Source organism: Elgaria multicarinata, chromosome 7 (assembly GCF_023053635.1).
Source record: "Elgaria multicarinata webbii isolate HBS135686 ecotype San Diego chromosome 7, rElgMul1.1.pri, whole genome shotgun sequence".
Classification (NCBI taxonomy): Eukaryota; Metazoa; Chordata; class Lepidosauria; order Squamata; family Anguidae; genus Elgaria; species Elgaria multicarinata.
This window is the reverse complement of record NC_086177.1, coordinates 3,425,360-3,451,464: the sequence shown is the minus strand read 5'-3', so window position 1 is coordinate 3,451,464 and position 26,105 is coordinate 3,425,360. Positions and strand designations below refer to the sequence as shown.

Here is a 26,105-nt window from a genome sequence, read left to right as displayed (position 1 = left end):
ATGTAATTAACTGAAACTAATTGGATCTAACTCAATTTGCAATTGGTGAAGGGTGCTGGTAATAATTTTGGGGAAGGGAGAAGAACCATGTTCCATGGTAGGAATTTGTTATTAGAACACCTGTCCAGGAAGAAAAGGTGATCAAATGCTTCTGTAAAACACCTGAAGGCAGTCAGTTTTGGTTTTAATGGAACCCCGAGGTACCCCAACTAGAACCAACTCAAAACAGTGGCTCAGGGATGCAGAGGTACCCTAGGAATGCAGGAACAGACTACCTCTGAGCACATGCTCAGCCAAGTGCTTTTGATTTTCAGTACCAGAGCTGAGCAAACAGCCCTATCCCTCCAAATGTCTCAGGTGCAGCAGCCTAATTGACATCTCAATTTATATACTCTTAAGTGGGAATCACCTTCATTGCATACAGGGGGAACTGTGGGGGAGGGGGAGGGGGCCTTTAAGTTGTTGCCGTTGTTTTAAAAATTGTGCCGATCTACCGCAAATCACCCAGAAATCTACCAGTAGATTCTCATCTTCCCTCTGTCCAGCCCGGCTGTAAGAGATATCATGAATACCCAGATCACATTAATTGTTAATAATAGTGGCATAGTCTTCTATGTTCAGAAGTATTGAGAGAGGGAAGCATATAACCCCCTCCCAGTTATTTAGATACTTTAGAAAAATATCTATTTCAGCTAGAAATTATTATTGGTTTAGCTATCTTTGAATTACACTGAAACAACAGAACATTTACTTGAAAAAGTGAAACTTTTACAAGCTTGGGGAAGAGAAAATTTATTCAGACATAGTCTAAGCAAAGCTTGACATTTCAAATCCCACTGATATGACTTCAGTGGAAGGGAGCAAGCTAAGCAGCAGAATTACAGATATAATACCAAAATTGGAGGAGTAGCAACACAAGGATTTAAATTCAAGATTTGTCATGAACTGGGGCAAAGTTCCACAAGGACCAAAATGGAATTTAAAAATACATTTGTGAAATATTACACATTGGTAAGAAAATATAAAAGATAAAAGTACAAAAGAGGTCAGGACAGAGCCTATACATGTAACAACAGCACAAACATACCCCTATCTCATGATTGCAAATCCAGATTCCTAATCATAGAATAGTAGAGTTGGAAGGGGCCTATAAGGCCATCAAATCCAACCCCCTGCTCAATGCAGGAATCCACCCTAAAGCATCCCTGACAGATGGTTGTCCAGCTGCCTCTTGAAGGCCTCTAGTGTGGGAGAGCCCACAACCTCCCTAGGTAACTGGTTCCATTGTCATACTGCTCTAACAGTCAGGAAGTTTTTCCTGATGTCCAGCCGGAATCTGGCTTCCTTTAACTTGAGCCCGTTATTCCGTGTCCTGCACTCTGGGAGGATCAAGAAGAGATCATGACCCTCCTCTGTGGGACAACCTTTTAAGTATTTGAAGAGGGCTCTCATGTCTCCCCTCAATCTTCTCTTCTCCAGGCTAAACATGCCCAGTTCTTTCAGTCTCTCTTCATAGGGCTTTGTTTCCAGACCCCTGATCATCCTGGTTGCCCTCCTCTGAACACGCTCCAGCTTGTCTGCATCCTTCTTGAACTGTGGAACCCAGAACTGGATGCAATACTCTAGATGAAGCCTAACCAGGGCCGAATAGAGGAACCAGTACCTCACGCGATTTAGAAGCTATACTTCTATTAATGCAGCCCAAAATAGCATTTGCCTTTCTTGCAGCCATATCGCACTGTTGGCTCATATTCAGCTTGCGATCTACAACAATTCCAAGATCCTTCTCGTTTGTAGTATTGCAGAGCCAAGTATCCCCCATCTTGTAACTGTGCCTTTGGTTTCTATTTCCTAAATGTAGAACTTGGCATTTATCCCTATTAAATTTCATCCTGTTGTTTTCAGCCCAGCACTCCAGCCTATCAAGATCACTTTGAAGTTTGTTTCTGTCTTCCAGGGTATTAGCTATCCTACCCAATTTTGTGTCATCTGCAAATTTGATAAGTGTTCCCTGCACCTCCTCGTCCAAATCATTAATAAAAATGTTGAAGAGCACTGGGCCCAGGACTGAGCCCTGCGGTACCCCACTCATTGCCTCTCCCCAGTTTGAGAAGGTTCCATTGCTAAGTACTCTTTGAGTACGATTCTGTAGCCAACTGTGAATCCACCTAATAGTTGTTCCATCTAGCCCACTTTTAGCTAGTTTGTTAATCAGAATATCATGGGGCACTTTGTCAAAAGCTTTGCTGAAGTCAAGATATATGACGTCCAAACCCTGTGCTTGCCGTGTGGATAGAGTCTCACACCTGTCCCCATAATCCTTGCCCCCTGACCTTTCAGTCTACACAGACTGACTGTGTGAAAAGTGCTTCTGCTATAACAGTTTCAGAATAGTACCTGCTGATTAAATATGAGGAAAGAAAAGCGTATTAGCAAAAGCATGTAGGACAGCCTTTTCCATGCTGGCTGGAAATTATGAGAGTTGCAGTCCAATACATCTAGAGTGCGCTAGGTTGGAGAAGTGTGATTTAGTATGATGCTGTCTCTTCCCCATGCAAACAGAAGAGCTCTGGATTGCAATGTGGCGTACTCTTCACCTGCCATCGTTTGTTTGTTTGTTTATTTATTTATTTCATTTCTATACCGCCCAATAGCCGAAGCTCTCTGGGTGGTTCACAAAAATTAAAACCATGAAGAGCATAATAAAACAACCAACAATTTAAAAACATTTAAACAATTTAAAATCGTTGGTTTCACATGGGCAGTTGCACATGATCATTCATAATAAAATGAGGTATAAATATAAAGAATCTGACAGTCATCAGTAATTATTGATCACCCAAACAAGAAACGATGAGTTTGTCTTGGCGCAAAATATATTAAGCTTTTGAATAGAGAGAACACTTCTTAATTATAACAACCAGTTGTGCAGTGGAACAGATTGTTCCAAAAACCGAAAGGGATGAATTCAAAAGAGTTGCAAAAATATGCAGAAAAAAGCAATAGCTGCATAGGAAAAGCCAGTATTCCTCATTCCCAACACGTTTTGAGCTTGAAAGGAAGTCGTCTTAAATGAGCAAAGAAGATGACAACCCCAAAATAAATGCCCAAGATGATAAATCAGTTGAAATATGAGTCACAATGTTATAATATGATTGTAAACTGCTCCGAGTGCATTTGCCAGTTGGGTGGTACATTCCAACAAATAAAATTTAAAAATAAAATAAAATTACATGTCTGAACTGCAGTTTAAGAATTAGGCAAAGCAACCCCACCCCGTCTCAATGTGGGTCTACATGCTCCCCAGGTGAGAGACAGGAAACCTCCTATCTTTCAGTTCACCTTGTATGGGCAACCTTATTCAGGTTCCAAGCATAGCATCAGTACTGAACATGGTCTCTTCTCTGCTCATACACCTTAAAGGGATAAAAAGGAGGCTCTATTTGCATCGTCAGGCCTAAGCCAGTAAGTGCTGCCATCAATGTCCCATCAGTGCCCAAAGGTTGGTTTCCTAGCCCAGATCCCCATGTGATGAATTAGTTTGGCTAGAGCCACACTTCGCCGTTCAAATGCTTCTGAATGCTCCCCATGTCTCTCCTACACCCCAAGTGGCACTGAATCTTATTCCAGTGGGGGTAATATGATGCCATTTTTAGCCAATTTTGGACCCACCCAATCTGACTAGGCAAATAAACAAAACAATGCTCATCCCACCACTAATTTAGGATGGGAACCAAAATATCCCCAACTAGTTAATCATGTCCTCGTAAAAGTTGGGTGAGTGGATTGACAAACCTAAGGCGCCCACAACGAGTAGGAATCATGGTGTCTGAGTGGCAGTTTCATATATTGATTTGAATACCAAGCCAGTTCTTGGCCTTCAGTGTTTTAGGATGTATTCATAATCTATATTTGTATATTTGGACACTCATGAAAGTTAATTTGCCAACATTCACCTGTTCAAGTGAACATTGATGATATGGTGGTGAAGGTTGAAACTGACATGTGAATGCTTAAGATTCAAAATTAATTTTGTGAACGTCTTAAAATATGCTTTTTCCCACTTTCGAAGGAATTCTCCCAATTCCAGACATTTACTGTTACATATATAGAAGGTTTTTATTATTGAGTTGGGAAGGTTCTGAAAAGGGAAGGATGTCTCAGGTCCCTAGGGACCTACCTGCCTGGGCCTTTAATCCTCTCTGAACACTACACTCATATGCACATAGGGCACATCACTCCAAGCAGAACCCTTGGAAACATCTCAAAATGCATCCATCACTTAAATGGTGGGGCCACCCTATGTTCAGAAGCCTACTGAAACATACGCAGTACAGAAACAGGAAGAACGGGGTGGGGGAGAAATAAGCTGCAATTTCCTTAGAGATTCTCTCTCACGTACCCCAACTTTCTCCCCACCCCCCACACTCATTCTCTTGTGTATAGTATGAAGCTGAAGTTGGTTCCCAACTTCTTATTTGCTGTTCTTAGTTACCCATTAATTTATAAGATTCTTGAACTTTGCTTGAGAAAACCAGCGATTAAAAGGGGGAAATAACCCTGGAAGGAAGGTCCCTTATCCTCAAACCTGAATTGGATTCTATTGCCATCAACACTTTTCATTGCATGGAAGTTCTGAAACAAGAACAAATGAAAAGATCCCCAAATAACTTTGAAACAATAAATAAATATTTTATGTAACAATGACCTAAGATGGAAACTGTCAAAAGCATAGTACACATGAAATGAAATTATCATAATCAGCAAATGAAAATATACGTGTTGGATATATTAAAGGCATTTCCCAAAGGGAAAAAATGTTGCCTTATTATTCATCAAAATATGAATTTCTCTCCATTCAATGGAAAAAGTGATCGCATCAAGCAGATGCAACATCTCCCTGGCCACAGTCTGCAGTATATATAAGGTAACTGTATTTATCCATCTAGTCGCTTGATGTCGCTCTCTACTTAAATATCATGCTAAGAATGAAAGGGGGGGGGACACACAAAGGCTTTTCCTCTGCTTTGTCATCGGAGATTATTTGGTGCTTGTAACCAGATGAGCAAAGAGGTATTATCAGGCTGAACCAAGTCTTAAAATTTTTATTTTACAAAGATATACAACAAAATAGGTTAAATATGAAATATATCTGAGATGGCTATTCCATGGGGAGACTCCTCAATGGGGAGAAGGCAACTGCTGCAGCTGATTCTCCTCCACACAGCCTGGGAAATGGGGAGCGGCCAGCTCCATTACTCTGTGCCAGAGGAATCCCAGCACGGCACCTTCGTGGGCCGCATCGCCCAGGACCTGGGGCTGGAGGTGGGGGAGCTCTTCCCTCCAATGTTCCGGATGGAATCCCAAGTTCATGGGGACTATTTCAAGGTAAATGAGCAGAATGGGATTTTGTTTGTTAATTCGCGGATAGACAGGGAGGAGCTGTGTGGCAAAAGCCCAATCTGCGCCATTCATCTGGAGGTGATTGCAGATAAACCCCTGAGGGTCTTCCATGTGGAAGTGGAGATTGCAGACATAAATGACAATGCCCCTGTTTTCTCTGTTAGACAGCAGCATTTAGCTATCTTAGAATCGAGAGTCCAAGGCTCCCATTTTCCAATAGAAGAAGCTTCTGATGCAGACATAGGTACCAATGGTCAGGTGACCTACAAGCTGAGTCCCAATGAGCATTTCTCTGTGGAAGAGATCATGAATGATGAGCGCAGTAAGTCTCTGGTTCTGACATTAAACAAACCACTGGATCGTGAAGTATCTCCACAGCATCAGTTGTTACTTTCAGCCACAGACAGTGGACAGCCAGCACTCACTGGTACAGTCCTATTGATGATTACTGCAGTGGATGTCAATGACAATGCACCTGCATTTAACCAGTCAGTTTACAAAATTGAACTACTGGAAAACTCTGCAATTGGAACACTAGTGATTAAATTAGAAGCAAGAGATATGGATGACGGAATTAATAAGGAGATTTCCTATTCACTTGGCAACCTTGTTGCTCCCAATATAAAGGAAAGGTTTAGTATAGATCCTAATAACGGTGAAGTTAGAGTGACAGGAAATGTGGATTTTGAAGAGAGTACAGCATACGATATTCAGATTGAAGCAAAAGATAAAAGTAGTTACCCCTTGTCTGGACACTGCAAAGTTCTCATTGAAGTTTTGGATGTGAATGACAATCGTCCTGAGATGTCACTGAAGTCACTGTCAGTGCCGGTGCCAGAGGACTCCCCACCAGGGACAGTGGTGGCCCTGATCAGCATCTCAGACAGGGACGCTGGGGCTAACGGTCAGGTCAGCTGCTCCGTTTGGCCCCCTCGGCTCCCCTTCAAGCTACAGTCCACCTTCAAGAATTACTACTCTCTCGTGGTGGCTGAGCCCCTGGATCGGGAGCGGGAAGCAGAATACAAGCTGGTAGTGACAGCCCAGGACCATGGGGCTCCATCACTATCAACCACTAGCAGCCTGGTGGTGCCCATTGGCGATGTGAATGACAATGCCCCTGCTTTTGCTCAACCCTCCTACACGGTCTTTGTGAAAGAGAACAACCCACCTGGTGCCCACATCTTCACAGTGTCTGCCTCAGATCCGGACGTAGGTGAGAATGCCCTAGTCAGCTATTGGCTGGATGAGAAGCTCTGGCCCCTGTCGAGCTCCATCTCAGTGCACTCAGAGAGCGGGAAGCTCTACGCCTTGCAGCCCTTGGACTATGAGGAGCTGAAGCTGCTGGAGTTCCAAGTGAGGGCCAAGGATGCTGGGCTACCCTCCTTGTGCGGCAATGTGACGGTGCAAATCTTTGTGGTGGATGAGAATGACAACGTGCCAGCAGTGACTGTACCAGGAGAGGAGGCCGCTACCCTGCTGGTGGTACCCATGACAGCTGGGCATGTGGTGGGCAAGATCCGAGCCCTTGATGCTGACTCAGGCTACAATGCATGGCTGCGCTATGAGTTGCACGAGGGGACCAGTGGGCCTTGGCACGTGGGGCTCTACAGCGGTGAGATCAGTACAACACGTGCCTTGGATGAGGCGGAGAGCAGCAACAGCCATAGTTTGCTGGTTCTGGTGAAGGACCATGGCCAGCCAGCTCTTTCAGCCACAGCCACGCTGAGCATTTCGCTGGTAGCAAGTGCCCAGGCCATCCAGGCTGATGCCCACCTCCCTGGAATGGGAGGGAGTCCAAAGCCCCTGGTGGACAACATCAACATCTACCTCATCGTAGCCATCTGCTCAGTGTCCAGCTTGTTCCTGCTGGCCATCATTCTGTATGTTGCCCTGCGATGCCCCTGTCAGCCTAAGGAAGCAGTGATGTATGGTCCTGGCACGGCTACATTAGTATGTGCCAGTGAAGTGGGCAGCTGGTCATACTCCCAGCGCCACAGTCGCATCTTAGGGGGACTGGCAGGGGAGTCCAGTGCCAAAAACGACCTCATGGTTTTCACCCCCAATATACCGGTTTTTGCAGAGACTGGGAAACAGCAGGATCTACTTTGTGCAACGGTTAGTGAACCCATGTTCAACTTGTATCATTTGTTCAAAATATTTGTACAGTAATATTTTTTGTTTCATCGTATGCCCTAACTGTCATATTTTTTCAAGTTCAATATGAACCCTCTTAATGAATAACAGTGCTACTTTCATTCCAATTAATTTACAGATATTTTGTATTTGTACAGTATATGGTCTGAATGTTCTTTTAATGTTTCCCAAACACTGTTTTGGCCTTTTTTAAATCTCCAAGTAAGAGTATCACGTAAATAGTGCTTGGAATATAGTGGCAATATTACCACAATGTTAACAACTCAGTAGGATTTGTGGGTTGTATTAGGTGGGGGGAGGATATTATGTGTCATGTCACCTATTTTGTTTCAGTTGCTAATTTTACTACGTGTACCATTTCTCAGGAGCAAGACAAAGAGGTATGCTCCCTCCTCTATGTTTGGTTTAGGTAGTAGCACCAGACTTACGTTCTAAATGTTCACATGGTATACATACCATGAGAAATTTCCCCAGATTCTAGAACGTTTTCCTGAGTTTAGTAACCATCACGATGTGACTGCTGTTTTTAACATTGTTAAAACGATGTTCAGACGGCAGTATTAACCGTACTGGTTAAGGGGTTTTGCTTAAGCAGCAGGGTTAACGATGTCATGTGCAATGCATTTTCCTTAACAAGGTGCCTCCACTAACCACAGCGTGGTCGGCTTCACTAACCCTGTTATACAGGTTAGCGGCACTAACTTTGGCTTAAAGTGTTGTCTGACACGCACCTGTGATTAAGGGGCCGAAATCATAGAGCTAGCACTATAGAGCGGCCTAAATAGCCTAAATTGTGCAACTGCCGGCTCGTAGCGCAAGGGCTGATGAGATATGGGGCGGAACATTCGGAGGACTCAGGTGCACATCTAACTGCTTTGTGGTTAGCGTGTGGTTAAGGAAAGCAGGAACCAAACTGGGTTAGCGGTGTCATGTGCGAGCATACGGCTTGTGGTTAGTGCTAACCACAGAGAAGCATGGTTAAGCTAACCACAGAGCCCTCCGTGTCGTCTGAATGGGCCCATCAAGTATTAAGTGAGAAGGATGCTAACTTAAAAGACATCCTGGCGCTAAGACTATGGGGACAGGGTGGTGGCTGATTAACCCCAGCAGCCTACTTTTACCCCCAATTGCCTTTCCGGCTGCTATGTTTGCAGACAAGCCAGAGAGGAAAGAGTTTGTAAACAGCTGTACCTTGTTATCAACATCCGGGACTCCATTGCTATAGATACTAGATCTGCTGCAGCTCCTGTTTTCCATCAGAAGGATGCTGACTTGACAAACAATGCTAAACCGTAAACAGTTGGAAAAGAATAGTCCTAAGTTTGTGAATAGTGCCTTTCGCTCAATATGCAGTAATCATATATCCTGGTATTGGGGGATTAATTTAAAGGGAGACTGTGACTTGCAGGCAGGTGGAACATTCTAGTAATTAAAGCACTGTTTAATGGCCACCTCCCACTACCCCCTTCCCAACACAGTTCAGAATCCTATTCCATACACTGCCTCATGCTTATGCATTCCAACGACTGTTGAGAGACAACTAGAGGCATGTATATTAAATGAGCAAAGTGCTTATAATATGATGATTAGCAAATCACATCTTCCTGGATATGCAGTGTTGCAATTTTTTAAAAAGAAAGAAGCACAGGGCCACACACACCACAATGTCCCTGATCTCATCATGTTGAGTGGGAAAGCCTGCAGGGAGTCTTCCACTTGTGTTTGCTGGCTTTCTCAGTATTCAAGGTCATCCAAAGGGTTCTACTTATGTAAAAGTGAACTGAGTAGAAGCCACCTGCAGACCACCCTGCCTGACATTGGGAGGCTAGGGGCTTAGATGGTGGAGCCAGCATGCACTGGGGGCAGGGGCAGCGCACGTATGGATGTTGGGGGGCTGGCCCAGTGAACGGGGCCCCATCCCTCTTAGTCATGCTCATCTACCCTGTTCTGACATAATGAGCAGGGTGACCATATGGAAAGGAGGACAGGGCTCCTGTATCTATACAAAAGGGAATTTCAGCAGGTGTCCTTTGTATGCATGCAGCACCTGCAGTGCGGGAGGAGAGAAGGAGAAAGTTCTATTGTTCTGGTGGGCTTTCTGCTAGTATGACTTTGGATTTAACCCTAAAATTGAAACTAAATCTCTCTCAGATCATGCCCAAATTTATGTAGAATGACTTAGAACTAGCACTTAAACAAGAGAAAGGTTATGGAGATTAGATTCAACAATATTACATGTAGAAGATGTGAAAGGAAAACCCTTCAGTTTAATTCAAGAGTACTTTAACAACAATGTAAAACACAGTAGATCACTTTAAAATAGTGTGGGATGAATGTAAAGTACATATTAATGTGATAGCAGCTAAAAAGAAGAAATATAAAGAAAAAAGGATGGATCTGATTAAAGATATAGTTAGGCATGAAGCTCGACATAGGATTTAACATTTACCCACCATGTTAGAAAAAAATATTAATAGCGAAAAAGAAAGTAGACTTGGTGGAAACAAGATATGCATGTAAGAAAGACAGAGAATATTATGAGAAAATGGCAAACAAAATCAACTGTTAGCATGGCAACTCACAAAGACAGAAATAATACAGAATTCTTTATGATGTCATCGGGTCAGTCAGCCAAAACTACTGAACAAGTAAGAGCGGAATGTTTATGACACAGAAAAGCCAATAACAGATGATATACTGGCTTTGTTTTTGGGTAAGCAGCAATTATGCTATTTTTTTGCAACAGGACAGTAATTGAGGAGAAAGTCTGGTCACCTATTCAGAAAATGAAGAGAAATAAAGCTTGATGGCTTAGGAGCAGAATTTTATCAATACTTTGCTTATTGAACAGCTGGAATGAAGCAAAAATAGTTTTAATACCTAAAGAATGGAGAAGAAACCAGTATCTCTCTTGAATTTAGATGAGAAAATCATGACTATTATCTTTGCTATTAAATGAAATAATATAATCCCTAAATATATCAAAATATATCAAAAGGTTTCACAAAAGGCCAATAAGTGAATACAAAGATAAAGGAAACTTTAAATATAATTAATCATGCAGAGACCAATAAAATACCAACTATGTTATTACTGTTGGATGCTGCAAAGACATTTGATAGAGTAGAATGGACTTTTTGCTACTGTTTAGAACCATGAAAGCATTTAATATTGCTCTTTGTTTTATAGAACTAATACCACAGCTCTAAAAACTTAATAATAATTTCATTTGGGCAAAATAATGATCATGTGTAGGGGCATATACTATGCAATTTACAGATGGAGGGATTAGCAGTTCCAAATCTTATCTCATATTATAATTCAGGTAAGTCATCATAGATAGCTATATATCCAATGATATTAAGAACACATCTAATAATCTTAAATAGCAAAATATGCCTTGGAAGAGGAGTTAAACTTAATTCCAAATCAAATATTGAAACCATAGGATAAGCATAAGGTGAAGATAACTCCTGGAATTTCACTTGAAACCTCTGTAATAAGGTGTAAGAATCAGTAAAATGGATCAATTTGGGGTACTGATTACAGATGGGCAAATATTGTCTAGACATGGTGTCAGTCAAAATTTAGCCAGGTGGTGCCCTCCATGCTTTTAGTATTTATGAATAAGTTACTTAATGAAATTATGGGGTCCAGGTACCACTAAGCTTAGAAATAACAATAACAACAACAACAACAACAACAATAATATAAAGGCTGGTTAACAAAAATCTATATTTGGGGTACCTATTTCAGAATAAGAACAAGAGAAATCCATTAAGTATTCTTCAGTAAATCTTTCATACAAGAAATACAATATAAATTGATGCTTAGATGATACCTAACACCAACCAAACATAACAAGAGCCTTGCTGGATCAGACCAAGGGTCCATCTAGTCTAGAACTCTGTTCACACAGTGGCCAACCAGCTGTCGACCAGGAATCCACAAGCAGGACACAAGCAGACTCACTCCTTGCAAACCACGTCCTTTCCAAATCACCTACCCTTTGTCTGCTGCCCCCTCCAATGACCCATTGAGTAGTGGATCTCCCTTGAATAGTCCTCCTTCCTCAATAGGATGCTGGTTCCCTTTCTGAGCACAATTAGGTTGCTTAGCACTCAACCACAAAAACTCACATTTAAAGTGGAAAATAAACGAACATTTTTATGTATTTCTACTGTGGGTAAATCATATTTGCATCAACCCAACATATGCTGTCTGAGGATACTATTATATAATGGCCATAATCAAACATACAAAAAGGAATGCTCCTCTTGTTGATACTCTAACAACCTTGACCTTGGGAAGGGGGGAAATGGGTGTGTGACAGAAGACAGGGAGGGAGGGAGGGAATGTGGTTGAAACTATAAACTGCAAGGTATCTTTAAGGCAAGAACTGGTGTGATATAGTACATAGCTTGCTGTCAATGGACCAGGAGTGCTGGGTTCAAAACTCAGTCATGGAGCTCACTGATGGCATTGGGTAAATCCCTGTATCTTAGCCAAACCTACTTTGAAGGGTAGTTGCGAATAAACCTACTGTAACTCCTTGGAAGGAGAGAAAGATGCAAAAATGACAAATAAATGACACTGTTCTCATTTTAAAAAGAAGATGGCTTGAAGCTCTGTCATACTTGGGGGGGGGGCATCATGCAATTAAAATCACTTCCAGTGATTATATTCTCTGTTGCAGCCTCTAAGTTTGTTCACACAGCAATCTATAGAGTATAGCTTGTTTAGAATATGATCTATAGATACCGCTCTCTTTTAAAGAATGTCAGGGCTACTGGTAGATGAAAGACATTCAAGAAGGAAGATATACGAGGCTCTAGAAGTCAATATCTTCCCCTGAAGTAAACACATAACTAGTTTAGCCAGAACACTACCCACATCCAGTCTAAGAAAGGAGACAAGCAGCTACACTCCGAACTGTTTTCAAGGACAGCCACAGGTAGAGCACATTACAGTAGCTAATTTATGAAATTATCAGGTCATGGATGGCTACAGCAATAACCCAATTTTCTAGAAAGAAGGCAACTATTGATTGTTCATCAGATCAGAAACACAGCAAAAGAGAACCTTGAATTCTCAGTTTTCCAGCCATTCCAGAAGAGCCATTCTAGCTCTTCTGAGGCCCAGACCCTAATGGGTCAAAGGCTGAGCCCCTAGTGCCTAGTGCTTGGTGGACCTGCAAAGAACATAGGAAATGTTCTTGAGCCAAGCAGAAAATAGCCTGCCCCCTTAATTCTGGCCTACTCTGAGATGTTACTCCTTCAGGTCAAACCTCAATTATAGAATCATAGAATAGCAGAGTTGGAAGGGACCTACAAGGCCATCGAGTCCAACCCCCTGCTCAATGCAGGAATCCACCCTAAAGCATCCCTGACAGATGGTTGTCCAGCTGCCACTTGAAGGCCTCTAGTGTGGGAGAGCCCACAACCTCACCAGGCAACTGATTCCATTGTCGTACATGGAAAGGAGGACAGGGCTCCTGTATCTTTAACAGTTATATAGAAAAGGGAATTTCATCAGGTGTCATCTGCATGCATGCAGCACCTGGTGAAATTCCCTCTTCATCACAACAGTTAAAGCTGCAGGAGCTATACTAGAGTGACCAGATACAAAAGAGGGCATTGTGATGAAGAGGGAATTCCACCAGTCTTCTCTTTTCAAGGCTAAACATAGCCAGTTCCTTCAATCTTTCTTCAAATGACTTAGTTTCTAGTCTCCTGATTATCTTTTTTGCCCTTCTCTAAACTTGTTCCAATATATCTGAATGCTTCTTAAAGTACGGTTTCCAGAACTGGGCACAATATTCAAGGTGAAGTCTGACCAGCACAGATTAGAATGGGACTATTACTTCCCATGATTTAGAAACTATACTTTTATTGATGCAACCTAAATTGCATTTTTTGCAGCCACATCACACTGCTGACTCTCATTCCACTTGCAATTGACTACAACACCAAGATCCTTTTCAACATCAAGCCAGGCATCTTCCACTTTTACCTGTGCTTTTGCTTTCTCTTTCCTTCATAAAGAACTTTACACTTGACTCTGTTAAGTTTCATTCTGTTATTTTCTGCCCAGTTTTTCCAATTTTTTGTCTTCTGCAAATCTCATAAGCATTCCCAACAGCTCTTCCTCCAAATCACTAACAAAAATGTTGAAGAGCAGAAGGCCCAGGACTGAACCCTATGGCACCCACTTGATACCTCCCCCTTGGTTTGATGAAGACCTGTTGCTGATAGTTCTCCAGCCATCCATGGATCCACCTAGTAGTAGTGCCATCCAGCTCACACTTAACTAGCTTGCTAATCAGAATATCATGGGACACTTTGTCAAATGCATGGCTGAAGTCAGGATATATTATGTTGACATCAGTTCCACAATCTATTAAGGGCGTTTCCAGGATTTCTTGAAGATAATAGAGGTTCTGAGAGGCCACCTGCTAGCTCCTTGCATCACCTTATGATGCAATTCATCTGGACCTGGAGATTTGAACTCATCTAAAGTGCTTAGATACTCCCTGACCATCTCTCTGTCAACCTCAAGCTGCACTCCTACCCCTTCAGTCTGTTTGTCACATATACCAGATGGAACACGCATCCTCGTTTGGGAGAAGACCAAGCCAAAATAGTTGAGCAGCTCTGCCGTTTCTTTGTAAGCTGACAGCATTTTGCCATCTTCACAGAGCAGTTGGTCTACCATTATGTTTATCCCTGTTTTACCTTTAATATGTCTGAAGATGCCCTTTTTGCGATTCTCAGCATCCTTTGCCAACTTCAGCTCATCCTGAGCTTTAGTTTTCCTGACACCATTTGACATTCCAGGCTATCTGCCTGTATACTTCCTTAGTGACCTGTCTCTCCTTCCAAATCATTGCTAAGCCTTTTTCTATAGCCACAGTGGCTTGTTCTGTTGCCTTGGTTTCCCCTCTCCTCCCCTTGTGGGGATTGCTTCAAATTAAACGTTTAGTATCTCCTTTTTTAGGAACTCCCCCCCTCCCCCCTCCCTTTTCTTCTTCTAAGCATTTTGTATATAACCACATGTTCTGTATTGCTTAGGGATATCTCAGTGAAGAGGTGCTGATTTTTAAAGGGTTTCCCCCCAGTTCACTAACTCCGGACTACTGTAGAAGAGCAGATTTCAAAGCAGTTCAAGTAATCCTGCAACCTCACTATGAACATAAATGAACCAAGATTATGAGAAACCATGAAAACTACACAAGATCCTAGTTTGTCTAATAAATATGAGTCAATTATATTTTATTGGTATTTACTTGAACTAGCATTGTCTATTCTAAATGTGAAAACTTTAGTCCTGGATTGCAGGATCATCGTCACCTGTGACAGGTTTTTTTGCTTTTTGTTTTTACATTATAACAAAGTTTGGTTAATAGTTATAATTTCTGGAAGGAGAAACACTATTAATGAAATAATTAAATATAAATTAGAAGTATGGCTCTAAGACATTTGAACAGTGTATAGAAGAGGAGAAATATATTTTTTAAATTAACCCACCCTCCCCGGTCAAACCACCAGTGTTTCCGAATTTGGACACATGATGTCGCCCTTGCCTACAAAATCCATTTGGGAATGTCTAAAGGAATGTCTCGCCCCACCCACAGATGAAAAGCAAATCATTTGATGCAAGAGTCCAGGGGAAAAACACCAGATGTCATCAAACAGAATGTAACAGGATGCAACCCCTTTATCGTGAGAAAACAGATTCCAGAGCAGTTCTTATTAACCAAAGGATGGATTCATAGTATCAGGGAATATCATATATATATATATATATTGCTTCATTTGACTCGATGGAGAGAAGTCAGCTGCTGCAGCTGATTCTTCTCCACACAGCCTGGTTGGTGGGGAGCGGCCAGCTCCATTATTCTGTGCCGGAGGAATCCCAGCACGGCACCTTCGTGGGCCGCATCGCCCAGGACCTGGGGCTGGAGGTGGATGAATTGGTGCCTCGGATGTTTCGGATGGTGTCCAAAGAACACAAGGATTATTTAGAGGTAAATGTGCAGAATGGGATCTTGTTTGTGAATTCCAGGATAGACAGGGAGGAGCTGTGTGCTCAGAGTCCCATGTGTACCATTCATCTAGAGATGATTGTGGATAAACCTCTGAAGATCTTCCATGCAGAGGTTGAGATCAGTGACATTAATGACAATGTTCCCATTTTTCCAGTAAGTGAGCATCAACTGTTTATTTTAGAATCTAGGCTATCGGGCTCCTATTTCCCACTAGAGGGAGCTTCAGATGCAGATATTGGTTTGAATGGTCTGCTAACCTACAACCTCAGTCCAAATAATTATTTTCAGCTACATGAAGAGAAGCATGGTAGCCACAGAAAATCTTTAGCACTGGTGCTAAAGAATTCCCTGGACCGAGAAAAATCCCCAGTACACCATTTATTACTTACTGCCATGGATGGAGGACAACCAGAGCTAAGTGGCACAATGCAGTTGGAGATAATGGTCCTAGATGCAAATGACAATGTCCCCATATTTAACCAGACTGTATATGAGGTGAATATACTAGAAAATATCACTGTGGGAACATCAGTAATTACACTAACTGCTCACGATTCGGATGAAGGATCTAATAAAGAAATACTGTATTCTTTCAGCAATATGGCATCCGGCCTTTTGAGACACACTTTCTCTATAGATTCAAGCACAGGAGAAATCAAAACAAAAGAAGAGATAGATTTTGAAGACATTAAGTTATTTGAACTACAAGTCGAAGCTGCAGATCAAGGATCATACTCTTTGGTTGGACACTGCAAAGTTCTGATCCAGGTTTTCGATGTGAACGATAATGCTCCAGAAGTGTCTGTGACATCCTTGTCTGTGCCAGTGATGGAAGACTCTCCGCTGGGGACAGTGGTGGCACTGATCAGTGTCTCAGACCGGGATGGAGGCATCAATGCTCAAGTGAGCTGCACCCTATGGCCTCCTGGCCTTCCCTTCAAGCTGGTGTCCACGTTCAAGAATTACTACTCTCTCGTGGTGGCTGAGCCCCTGGATCGGGAGCGGGAAGCAGAATACAAGCTGGTAGTGACAGCTCAGGACCATGGGGCTCCATCACTATCAACCACCAGCAGCCTGGTGGTGCCCATTGGCGATGTGAATGACAATGTGCCTACCTTTGGCCAGGCTTCCTACACAGTCTTTGTGAAGGAGAACAATCCACCCGGTGCCCACATCTTCACGGTTTCTGCCTCAGATAAAGATGTGGCTGAAAATGCTCTGATCAGCTACAGGATAGATGAGAAGCTCTGGCCCCTGTCGAGCTACATCTCAGTGCACTCAGAGAGCGGGAAGCTCTATGCCTTGCAGCCCTTGGACTATGAGGAGCTAAAGCTGCTGGAGTTCCAAGTGAGCGCCAAGGATGCCGGGCTGCCATCCTTGTGTGGCAACATAACAGTGCAAGTCTTTGTGGTGGATGAGAATGACAATGTGCCTACAGTGTCCAGGGCAGCAGAGGTCCCCATCTTGCTGGTGGCCCCTGTGGCTGCAGGGCATATGGTGGGAAAAATCCATGCCATGGATGCTGACTCTGGCTACAATGCATGGCTACGCTATGAACTTCATGAAGGAAGTGGTAGCTCCTGGAGAGTGGGGCTTTACAGTGGTGAGATTAGCACTACACATGCCCTGGATGAGGCAGATGGCATAGGCAACAGCGTGACTCTGTGGGTGCTGGTGAAGGACCATGGCAAGCCTGTGCAGTCAGCCACAGCCACACTCAGTATATCTCTGGTAGCAAGCACGCAGCCTGTCCAAGCTGATGACCACCTTCTCAGGATGGGAGGGAGCCCAATGGCTCTGGTGGACACTACAAATATCTATCTGATCATCGCCATCTGCTCAGTGTCCAGCTTGTTCCTTCTGGTAATTATTGTGTATATGGCCCTGAAGTGCCAGGCTCAGCTCAAGGATGCTGCAGTGCATGGCCCTGGCACTGCCACACTAGTGTGTGCCAGCGAAGTGGGCAGCTGGTCATATTCACAACGCCATAGCCGCAACTTGGGATACGTGGCTGGAGAAGCTGGTATCAAGAGTGACCTCATGGTTTTCAGTCCCAATATTCCCGTCTTTGCTATGAATGCAGAGGTAGGAAATGCAAAGGAGCTTGTTCCAAATTCATCTGGAGAGGTAAGTCAGGTGGAAGATTTAAGATCCTTGATATTGACACTCCTGTATTCTTTTCGGATTTGAATACATTTAACTGGAGTACTGGGCAGCTGTTGCACATCACGTAGCTTGATAACTCTGTATCCATGTTTGTGTTTAATTTTTCACTTAGTTATTTTAATTTCTTGATAACCTTCCCATCCAGCTTTGCTGAAAAATCTTGATGGAGTATTGCACACTAATGTAAATTGCTGGAAAGATGTTGGAGTACTGAAGCATACGTTGGAGCCCTACAATGTATCCTAGTCTATGGGCAACTGTGACTGGTTGCTTGGTTTCAAATTAGCACCAGTGTGGAAATGTCTGTATTTTCTATGGACTGTAGTTGCATTTTAGATCCTGTATGACTCGTTATGGATAAATATATATTTTCATGGGGGGGAAAACCTATTGGATGGGATCTGGCCAAATTTGAGAAAAATTGGCCTCTGTGCCAATTCAGGTGGGTTGTGATGATGACATAACAACAAGAATAAAAGAAATGGATTCAGATCTCCAAGCGACCACAAATTGCACAGGGTGGCATTTGGGGCAACTCATTGCCTCTCAGAGTAATCTACATTCCAGGGGTAAGGATAAAACAAGATAACCTCATGAATGACATTCTGAGTTCCATGGAGGAAAGGAAAATGTGGATACAAAAATGTGATATGTAGATAAAATGTTATAAATAATTAATAGCAGGACATCATCAAAATATATGGACAGGAGAAGATGATCATGAAAATGTATGCATTGATAATAATATCTGCAATAGCGACAAGAGTTTTGTATTATCCCTTCTTAAAAAAACTTTTTCGTTCTGCTAACTGACTAAAGTGATTTTGGAAAACCACGCTGGCAACCTCGGAGAGGGAATAAAAGGAGTGCGCCAGTGGGCTATGAGGGAACTGGGGTAGCTGGGGTACGATGTATCTTCTGGCCTCCCCAACCGCCTTCCCTCCCACTCTGATGCACCCCAGCTAGATGGGTGAAAAGCCTGTCTAGCCAAAATGCAGAGTGGGAGGAGCACCAAGGTGAAGATTGGCTCTTTTCCTCCTTTTGCTTTGCATAGGATGCCTACAAACCTCTGAGTTTGGAGGCTTATGGGCATCGCTAAAGGATTGCACCCTTAGTTAATCAAATGGTGCTGGAAGTAAATCAGTGTTTTGCTGTTGACAACAGTGAGATGTGAAATATATTGCTGTATGATTCATGCAATCAGCAGTCCTCAGTATATGTAGGAGCTTTGTCATTGAGGTTTAGTGGTTTGTGGGCCACATAGTTCATAACAAAGAACATGCTTTTAAAATATTCTTGAATGAGTAGGCTATTATTATTATTATTATTATTATTATTATTATTATTATTATTTATATAGAACCATCAATGTACATGGTGCTGTACAGAGGCTAATGCAAGAAAAGGTGTTTGTCAAGTATGACCCAGTAATAGAAGCACAGCATCAGTTGTGAAGGGGCTAGTAAGTTTGTAATTGAAATTTAATGACCTGGTTCACATGATATCACAGTACACCATGAGTTAATGGTGTACTCATGGGGGCTGTCATGTCACGCTGTTTTTGTAGCTTTTTGTGTGTTGCTGTGTTGCTGAACCCAGGCAACAAAGGTTGTTTGAGGGTTAGACAACCCATTGGCTAATCCGCAAACAACCACTGCCGCCTGGGTTTGTGCGAAATGACAACCCATGGCAAACTGGGCACCTGTGAGCGTTATGCAAAAATGGTGCCTGCAGACGTGTGGTACAAAGCGACAGCCTCTGCAAGTAGATTAACCCATGGTGGGCTGTCATGTCATGTGAAACAGCTGATTATCTTTCTCTTTTGCACAATTTAAAAATATGAGAATGGCTTTTGCAAAAGGCGCATTATAGGAATGATTCAAGTTAGAAATTGCAATAAAGTCTGGACTTCTGATATTGCGCAGATATCAAGTGTTTTCATTTGATAACAAAGTGAAACCAACAGTTATTCTCCACACAGTGCAGCTGCTGTGAAAACAGCAAACTCCATGTTGCACATAACTAGAAAAGGAACTGAAAATCAAACTGCCAATATCATACTATCCTTATACAAATCTATGATGTGACCACATGTGGAATACGGTGTACGATTCTGGTTGCCACACATAAAAAAGGATATTGTAGAGTTGGAAAAGGTGCAGAAAAGAGCAACTAAAATTATCAAGGGGCTGGAGCAACTTTCCAGTACTTCTTCACACAGCACATAGTTAAATTACGGAATTAACTACTGCAAAATGTAGTGATGGACATGAATTTGGATGGCTTCAAAATGGGGCTGGACAAATTCCTGGAGGAGAAGGCTATCAAAAGCTACTAGTCCTGATGGCTATACACTTCCAGTATTCAAGGCTGCATGCCTATGTACACCAGTTGCTGGGGAACATGGGCAGGAGGGTGCTGTTGCACACATGTCCTGGTTGTGGGTTTCCCATTGGCAGCTGGTTGGCTACTGTGTGAACAGAATGCTGGACTAGATGAACTTTGGTCTGATCCATCACAGCTCTTCTGTGATGAGAGGTGCTGTGACAGAAGCTTGGACTGGGCTGGGACAATCCTGGCTGAGATCCCCACTCAGCCATGAAATTCCCTGAGTGACCTTGGGCCTGTCACTGTTCCTTAGCCTAACTTGCTTCACAGGGTTATTGTGAGAATAATAAAAAGGGAACACATGTGTGCTGCTCTGAGCTCTTTGGAGGTCAGGTTGGATAGAAAATTAGGGCCTTGCTAGACATGCCGGCTTACGCTGGCAGGGAGGCGGGGCCGAAGCACGCTAACATTAGCGCGCCTCCCCCAGGCTACCACATGGCGGACGCGTATTATTATTATTATTATTATTTATTTATATAGCACCATCAATGTACATGGTGCTGTACAGAGTAAAACAGTAAATAGCAAGACCCTGCCGCATGTCCCTGCGGCGTCCGCCATTTTTTTTTATTTTAAAGGGGCCGGGTGCGGCCCGAAGACGGCGGACAAGGTAAGTGTTTTTTTTATTATTTTTTTACGGCGGGAGGGGGGGGGGCGAAGGATGACAGGGGGGGGTGGCAGGGGGGGTGGCACGGGGGGAGGGCGGGTGCGATCGCGCTGCGTGCTGCCCGAGCCCAGGCAGTGCCTGGCATGGGGCGGCATTGCCCGGGCGGCGCGATCGCACCCGCCCTCCCCCCGTGCCACCCACCCTGCCACCCACCCTGTCATCCTTCGCCCCCCCCCCCGCCGTTGGGCACAGCGCTCCTATGAGCGCTGTGTCAGGTCCGCGGCTTTTCGCGGCTCCTCGCAAGTGAGGAGCCGCGAAAAGCCGCGGAACTCTCCACACTTTCCCCAGCCCCGGCCTGAGGCCGGAGCTGGGGAAAAGGCGCGCCATAAGCGCATTCGCTTATGGCGCGTTGGAGGAGGCCTCAGCGCGGCCTGCCTCCGGATTCCCCTGTGCGTCATTTGGACGCACAGCAGGGAAGCCCGGTCAGAAGGCGCCCTAAGGCCTCGTCTAGGAAGGCCCATAGTTAATGAAGTGAACCTCCAAGGGAAAAGAGGTCCAACTCTAGACGCTTATGTATTTTTCAGAGGGATACATTCTCCCAATTGATCAAAGGGAAAAGAACTCCTTCTCAGTCTTCTTACTATGCAATTCTCTATATGTCTATTCAGAAGTAGGTTCCATTGAGTTCAGAAGGAGTTACTTACAGGTAAAGATGTATAGAGTTGCCGCTTAACCCTCACTTATGTCGGAGTAAGTCTGACTGAACTCCACAGAGCTTACTAGGATTGCATTAATATTAATAATAAATAATTCCGCAAAAAACTGTCTGTAAAATCAGACAGATTGCGCAAAAACACACACACACAAAAAGGTATATTTCTCTGGATAGAACTGATTCACTCTCTGAATGAGAGATCTTCCATTAATAAAGTATGCATTTCTTGCCCTTGATTTGGGGGTATGTGGGAGTGCAATTGAAATATCAATATGGAGCATTATGGAGCTAAATTATGCCGCCCTTTTGGATACATTTAGATTTGTTAGAGGAATTAGAATTTCAAGAGAGAAAGATGATGATGATGATTCTGGTTGCCCTCAGAGGAGGGCAACCAGGATGACCAGGGGTCTGGAAACAAAGCCCTATGAAGAGAGACTGAAAGAACTGGGCATGTTTAGCCTGGAGAAGAGAAGATTGAGGGGAGACATGATAGCAGTCTTCAAATACTTAAAAGGTTGTCACACAGAGGAGGGCCAGGATCTCTTCTCGATCCTCCCAGAGTGCAGGACACGGAATAACGGGCTCAAGTTAAAGGAAGCCAGATTCCAGCTGGACATCAGAAAAAACTTCCTGACTGTTAGAGCGGTATGAAAATGGAATCACAGTTACCTAAAGAGGTTGTGGGCTCTCCCACACTAGAGTCATTCAAGAGGCAGCTGGACAACCACCTGTCAGGGATGCTTTAGGGTGGATTCCTGCATTGAGCAGGGGGTTGGACTCGATGGCCTTGTAGGTCCCTTCCAAATCTGCTATTCTATTATTCTATGGTCATATAGTGCCATTGCTGTGTGCGTTATTTTACAGCGTACAGCGGGACAGGTCCCAGCCCCGAGTAGCTCATAATGTAAATTCAAAACAGAGAGGAAACACTATCTGATGCAGCAAAATGAAGCTCACTGACTGCACAATGTAAGCATGTGCTAGGCATAAGTAGAAAGGCTATCTTGCAGTGCCCATTCTCAGGCTACCCCTTGTGACTGATCCCCTTTTTCTGGGACCTCGGGGATTCCCATGGCTAGGGGGTGGTTTGCATCATTTCCTTTTCTATCCTGACTTGGTAGGATGGGTTTTGTCCAGGGCTTGTCTGTCATAACACAGTGAATGAGAAATGAGAATGAGAAATGACCAGTTATCATGGATCTCAAAAATGACAATGTCTAAAACGGGCAGCACAATTCCAGCAATGTGTAAAAGCCCAGGCTACAATCCAAAGTATTTTTTTAATCTAATTTTGCCCAATTAAAGCATTCCACCTACCCTGTGGATTGTGTTTTTAGATTTTTAAAAGAAAACAATGACATGATATATTTAAGACATATAGGGTAACCTCTCATGGAACAATATTGCAATATAATATCATGAAACTTCATATGAATTCTAGAATATAATCAAGTCAAAGAAATAGTAAAAAGAAAATTAAAAGGAAGGGAAATCACAATGTCTTTTATACCAATTGTCACAAGATGTCGCTGCCCACTAAAAATCAAAATGCTGGTTTGACACAAAGATCCAAGCCCCTCCCAGCTATACGGGAAGAACTACAGGAAGAACAGAGACCAGAGATAGCAAGATGGATACAGCAGCATAACAACTGGATGTTTCCCAACATTTAATGACAACACTAGCTAGTGGATTTACATTTAGAAAGTAGGAAGAAAACCTACCTTAGCTATGGTTGTTTTGCTCCGATGCTGTCGAGTGAGAAGGCAGCTGCTGCAGCTTTTTTTCCTCAGCATGGCTTGGGAGATGGGGAATGGCCAGCTCCATTATTCTGTGCCTGAGGAATCCCAGCATGGCACCTTCGTGGGCCGCATCGCTCAGGATCTGGGACTGGAAGTGGATGAGCTGGTACCTCGGATGTTCCGGATGGAGTCCCAAAGCCATGGGGATTATTTAGAGGTAAATGTTCAGAATGGAATTTTATTTGTTAATTCCCGGATAGACAGGGAAGTTCTGTGTACCAAGAGCCCTTTGTGTACCATTCACCTTGAAGTGATTGTAGATAAGCCTCTGAGGGTCTTTCATGTAGAGGTGGAGATTGAGGACATAAATGACAATGCTCCGACATTCCCTCAAAAGGAACAAAACCTCTTTGTTTCAGAAATTAGAATGCCTGGATCATTTTTCCCACTGGAGGGAGCTTCTGATGCAGATATTGGCCCAAACTCTCACCTCACCTATACCCTCAGCCCCAATGAATACTTTACCCTGGATGTTCAGAGGAAACATGATGAAAGTAAACCCTTAGGACTCCTTTTAAAGATCTCTCTAGACAGAGAGGTCAAAGCTATGCATCGTTTGCTGCTCACAGCCACAGATGCAGGGAAACCGGAGCTCAGTGGCACAGCGCAGCTGGTGATTTCCGTACTCGATGAAAATGACAATGCCCCTGCCTTTAATCAATCAGTTTATAAAGTCCAAATGGCAGAGGATGTTCTAAGTGGGACATTAGTGATTAAGTTAAATGCCACAGATTCGGATGAGGGAATCAATAAGGATATTACATATTCATTTCAGAACCGTGTGCCCATTAAATTAAAAAATATGTTTACCTTAGATTCAGTTAATGGTGAAATAAGAACAAAAGAAAAATTAGACTTTGAGGAAAATCACCAGTATGAGATTCAAGTACAAGCTAGTGATAAAGGGAGCAATCCAATGACGGGATACTGTAGTATTGTCATTGAAGTGCTAGATGTCAATGACAACGCCCCCGAGATGTTGTTTAAGTCTCTGTCAGTGCCAGTGCCAGAGGACTCCCTTCCTGGGGTGGTGGTGGCCCTGATCAGTGTCTCTGACAGGGACTCAGGCGCCAATGGGCAAATAAGCTGCTCCCTGTACCCCCCTGGGCTTCCCTTCAAGCTGGCGTCCACCTTCAAGAACTACTACTCTTTGGTAGTGGCTGAGCCTCTGGATCGGGAGCAGGTGGCAGAATACAAACTAGTTATAAGAGCCCAAGACCAAGGGGCACCATCCCTGTCAGCCACCAGCAGCCTGGTGGTACCCATTGGTGATGTGAATGACAATACACCTACCTTTGGTCAGCCCTCCTATACAGTCTTTGTGAAGGAGAACAACCCACCTGGTGCCCACATCTTCACAGTGTCTGCCTCAGACCCAGATGTGGCTGAGAACTCCTTGGTGAGCTACTGGATGGATGAGAATCTCTGGCCCCTGTCGAGCTACATCTCAGTGCACTCAGAAAGCGGGAAGCTCTACGCCTTGCAGCCTTTGGACTACGAGGAGCTGAAGCTGCTGGAGTTCCAAGTGAGGGCCAAGGATGCCGGGCTGCCCTCCTTGTGCGGCAACGTAACAGTGCAAGTCTTTGTGATGGATGAGAATGACAATGCGCCTTCAGTGTCTAGACTGGCTCAGGAAACTCCTGTTCTGCTAGCGGCTCCTGTGATGGCTGGGCATGTAGTGGGCAAGATCCGTGCCCTGGATGCTGATTCAGGCTACAATGCTTGGCTGCGATATGAGATGCTTGAGGGGGCTAGCGGGCCTTGGCGAGTAGGGCTGTACAGTGGTGAGGTCAGCACCACACGTGTCCTTGATGAAGGCGATGTTAGTGGTAGTAGCCAGAATCTGTTGGTGCTGGTGAAGGATCATGGGAAGCCAATGTTGTCAGCCACTGCTACACTGAGTGTGTCACTGGTAGCAAGCACCCAGCTCATCCACAGTGATGCTCACCTTCCTAGGATGGGAGGGAGCCCAAAGCCCTTGGTGGACAATGTCAACATATACTTGATCATCGCCATCTGCTCCGTATCCAGTTTGTTTCTGCTTGCAATCATAGTATACATTGCTGTGCGATGCCAGTCCCAGGCAAAGGAGTCCATCATGTATGGTCCTGGCACAGCTACGCTGGTATGTGCCAGTGAAGTGGGAAGCTGGTCATATTCAAATCGTCACAGCCACATCTTGGCGGGAATGAGTGGTGAAGCTGGCATCAAGAGTGATCTCATGGTTTTCAGTCCCAATATTCCTCCTCCAGACAGTGAAAAACAGGAAGAAATACTTAGTGATTCATCAGTACAGGTGAGTCATACATTTTTAAGAACATTTGGTTTTTTAAAATAATAATAATAATAATAATAATAATAATAATAATAATAATACATCATTGTAGTCATTGTACAATCTGCAGTTCTATTTGGTAAAGCTGAGTTATACCACTTCTCCAGATAGGAGATTGAATGTCTGATTGTTTTAGAAAAGAAAACAAGCAAATACTTCCCTTCAAGCAAGCTGGACTCACAAGGCTAGCATGTTAGGGAGAAGGCTTCTAGCCCAGCCCTTTCTCTGACATTCTGAATGTGTTTTATAGATGAGGGAGTATTCACACATTTGATAATCCTTCATTTCAAGTGGTAAAGCCCAGCAACAAACCCTTCATACGAGTCTTCTCATCATGTCTTTTGCATTAGTCACGTAGTTATGTTTTGCTTTATCAACGTTCACACTTTCAATTATATTTGTCAGTAATTGTTTGCATCCTGCAGCCAGGGATGAGAGTGTATAGAAGTAGGGAAGTTGTCCTTTTCTGGGCTCACTGTGGAAAG

The 26,105-nt window shown here is 43.6% G+C and overlaps 4 protein-coding genes across 5 annotated transcripts in view; 3 read left to right on the top strand and 1 right to left on the bottom strand.

Annotated features, from left to right (window-relative positions):
* The window catches only part of LOC134401298 (protocadherin alpha-3-like), a 248,332-nt gene that overhangs the window by 15,886 nt on the left and 206,341 nt on the right, over window positions 1-26,105 (top strand). The window contains exon 1 of one of the 2 annotated variants that reach the window (XM_063130103.1): window positions 23,067-25,581. The exons of the other annotated variant lie outside the window; for it this stretch is intronic. Coding sequence (XP_062986173.1) covers window positions 23,215-25,581 — 2,367 coding nt within the window. The 5' untranslated portion in view covers window positions 23,067-23,214. Of the gene's footprint in view, window positions 1-23,066; window positions 25,582-26,105 lie in introns of those variants that run through there. 2 annotated transcript variants of the gene reach the window in all.
* Window positions 1-26,105, bottom strand: part of LOC134401301 (histidine--tRNA ligase, cytoplasmic-like) — a 380,518-nt gene that overhangs the window by 168,628 nt on the left and 185,785 nt on the right. The gene's annotated exons all lie outside the window — the stretch shown is intronic.
* Window positions 5,152-7,572, top strand: LOC134401225 (protocadherin alpha-3-like). Its single transcript, XM_063129977.1, has one exon. It carries the CDS (start codon window positions 5,158-5,160, stop codon window positions 7,570-7,572), a length of 2,415 nt encoding a protein of 804 aa, XP_062986047.1. The 5' UTR covers window positions 5,152-5,157.
* On the top strand, window positions 15,380-17,794 carry LOC134401224 (protocadherin alpha-3-like). The gene has a single exon (XM_063129976.1). The coding sequence runs from the start codon at window positions 15,380-15,382 to the stop codon at window positions 17,792-17,794; it is 2,415 nt and encodes an 804-aa protein (XP_062986046.1).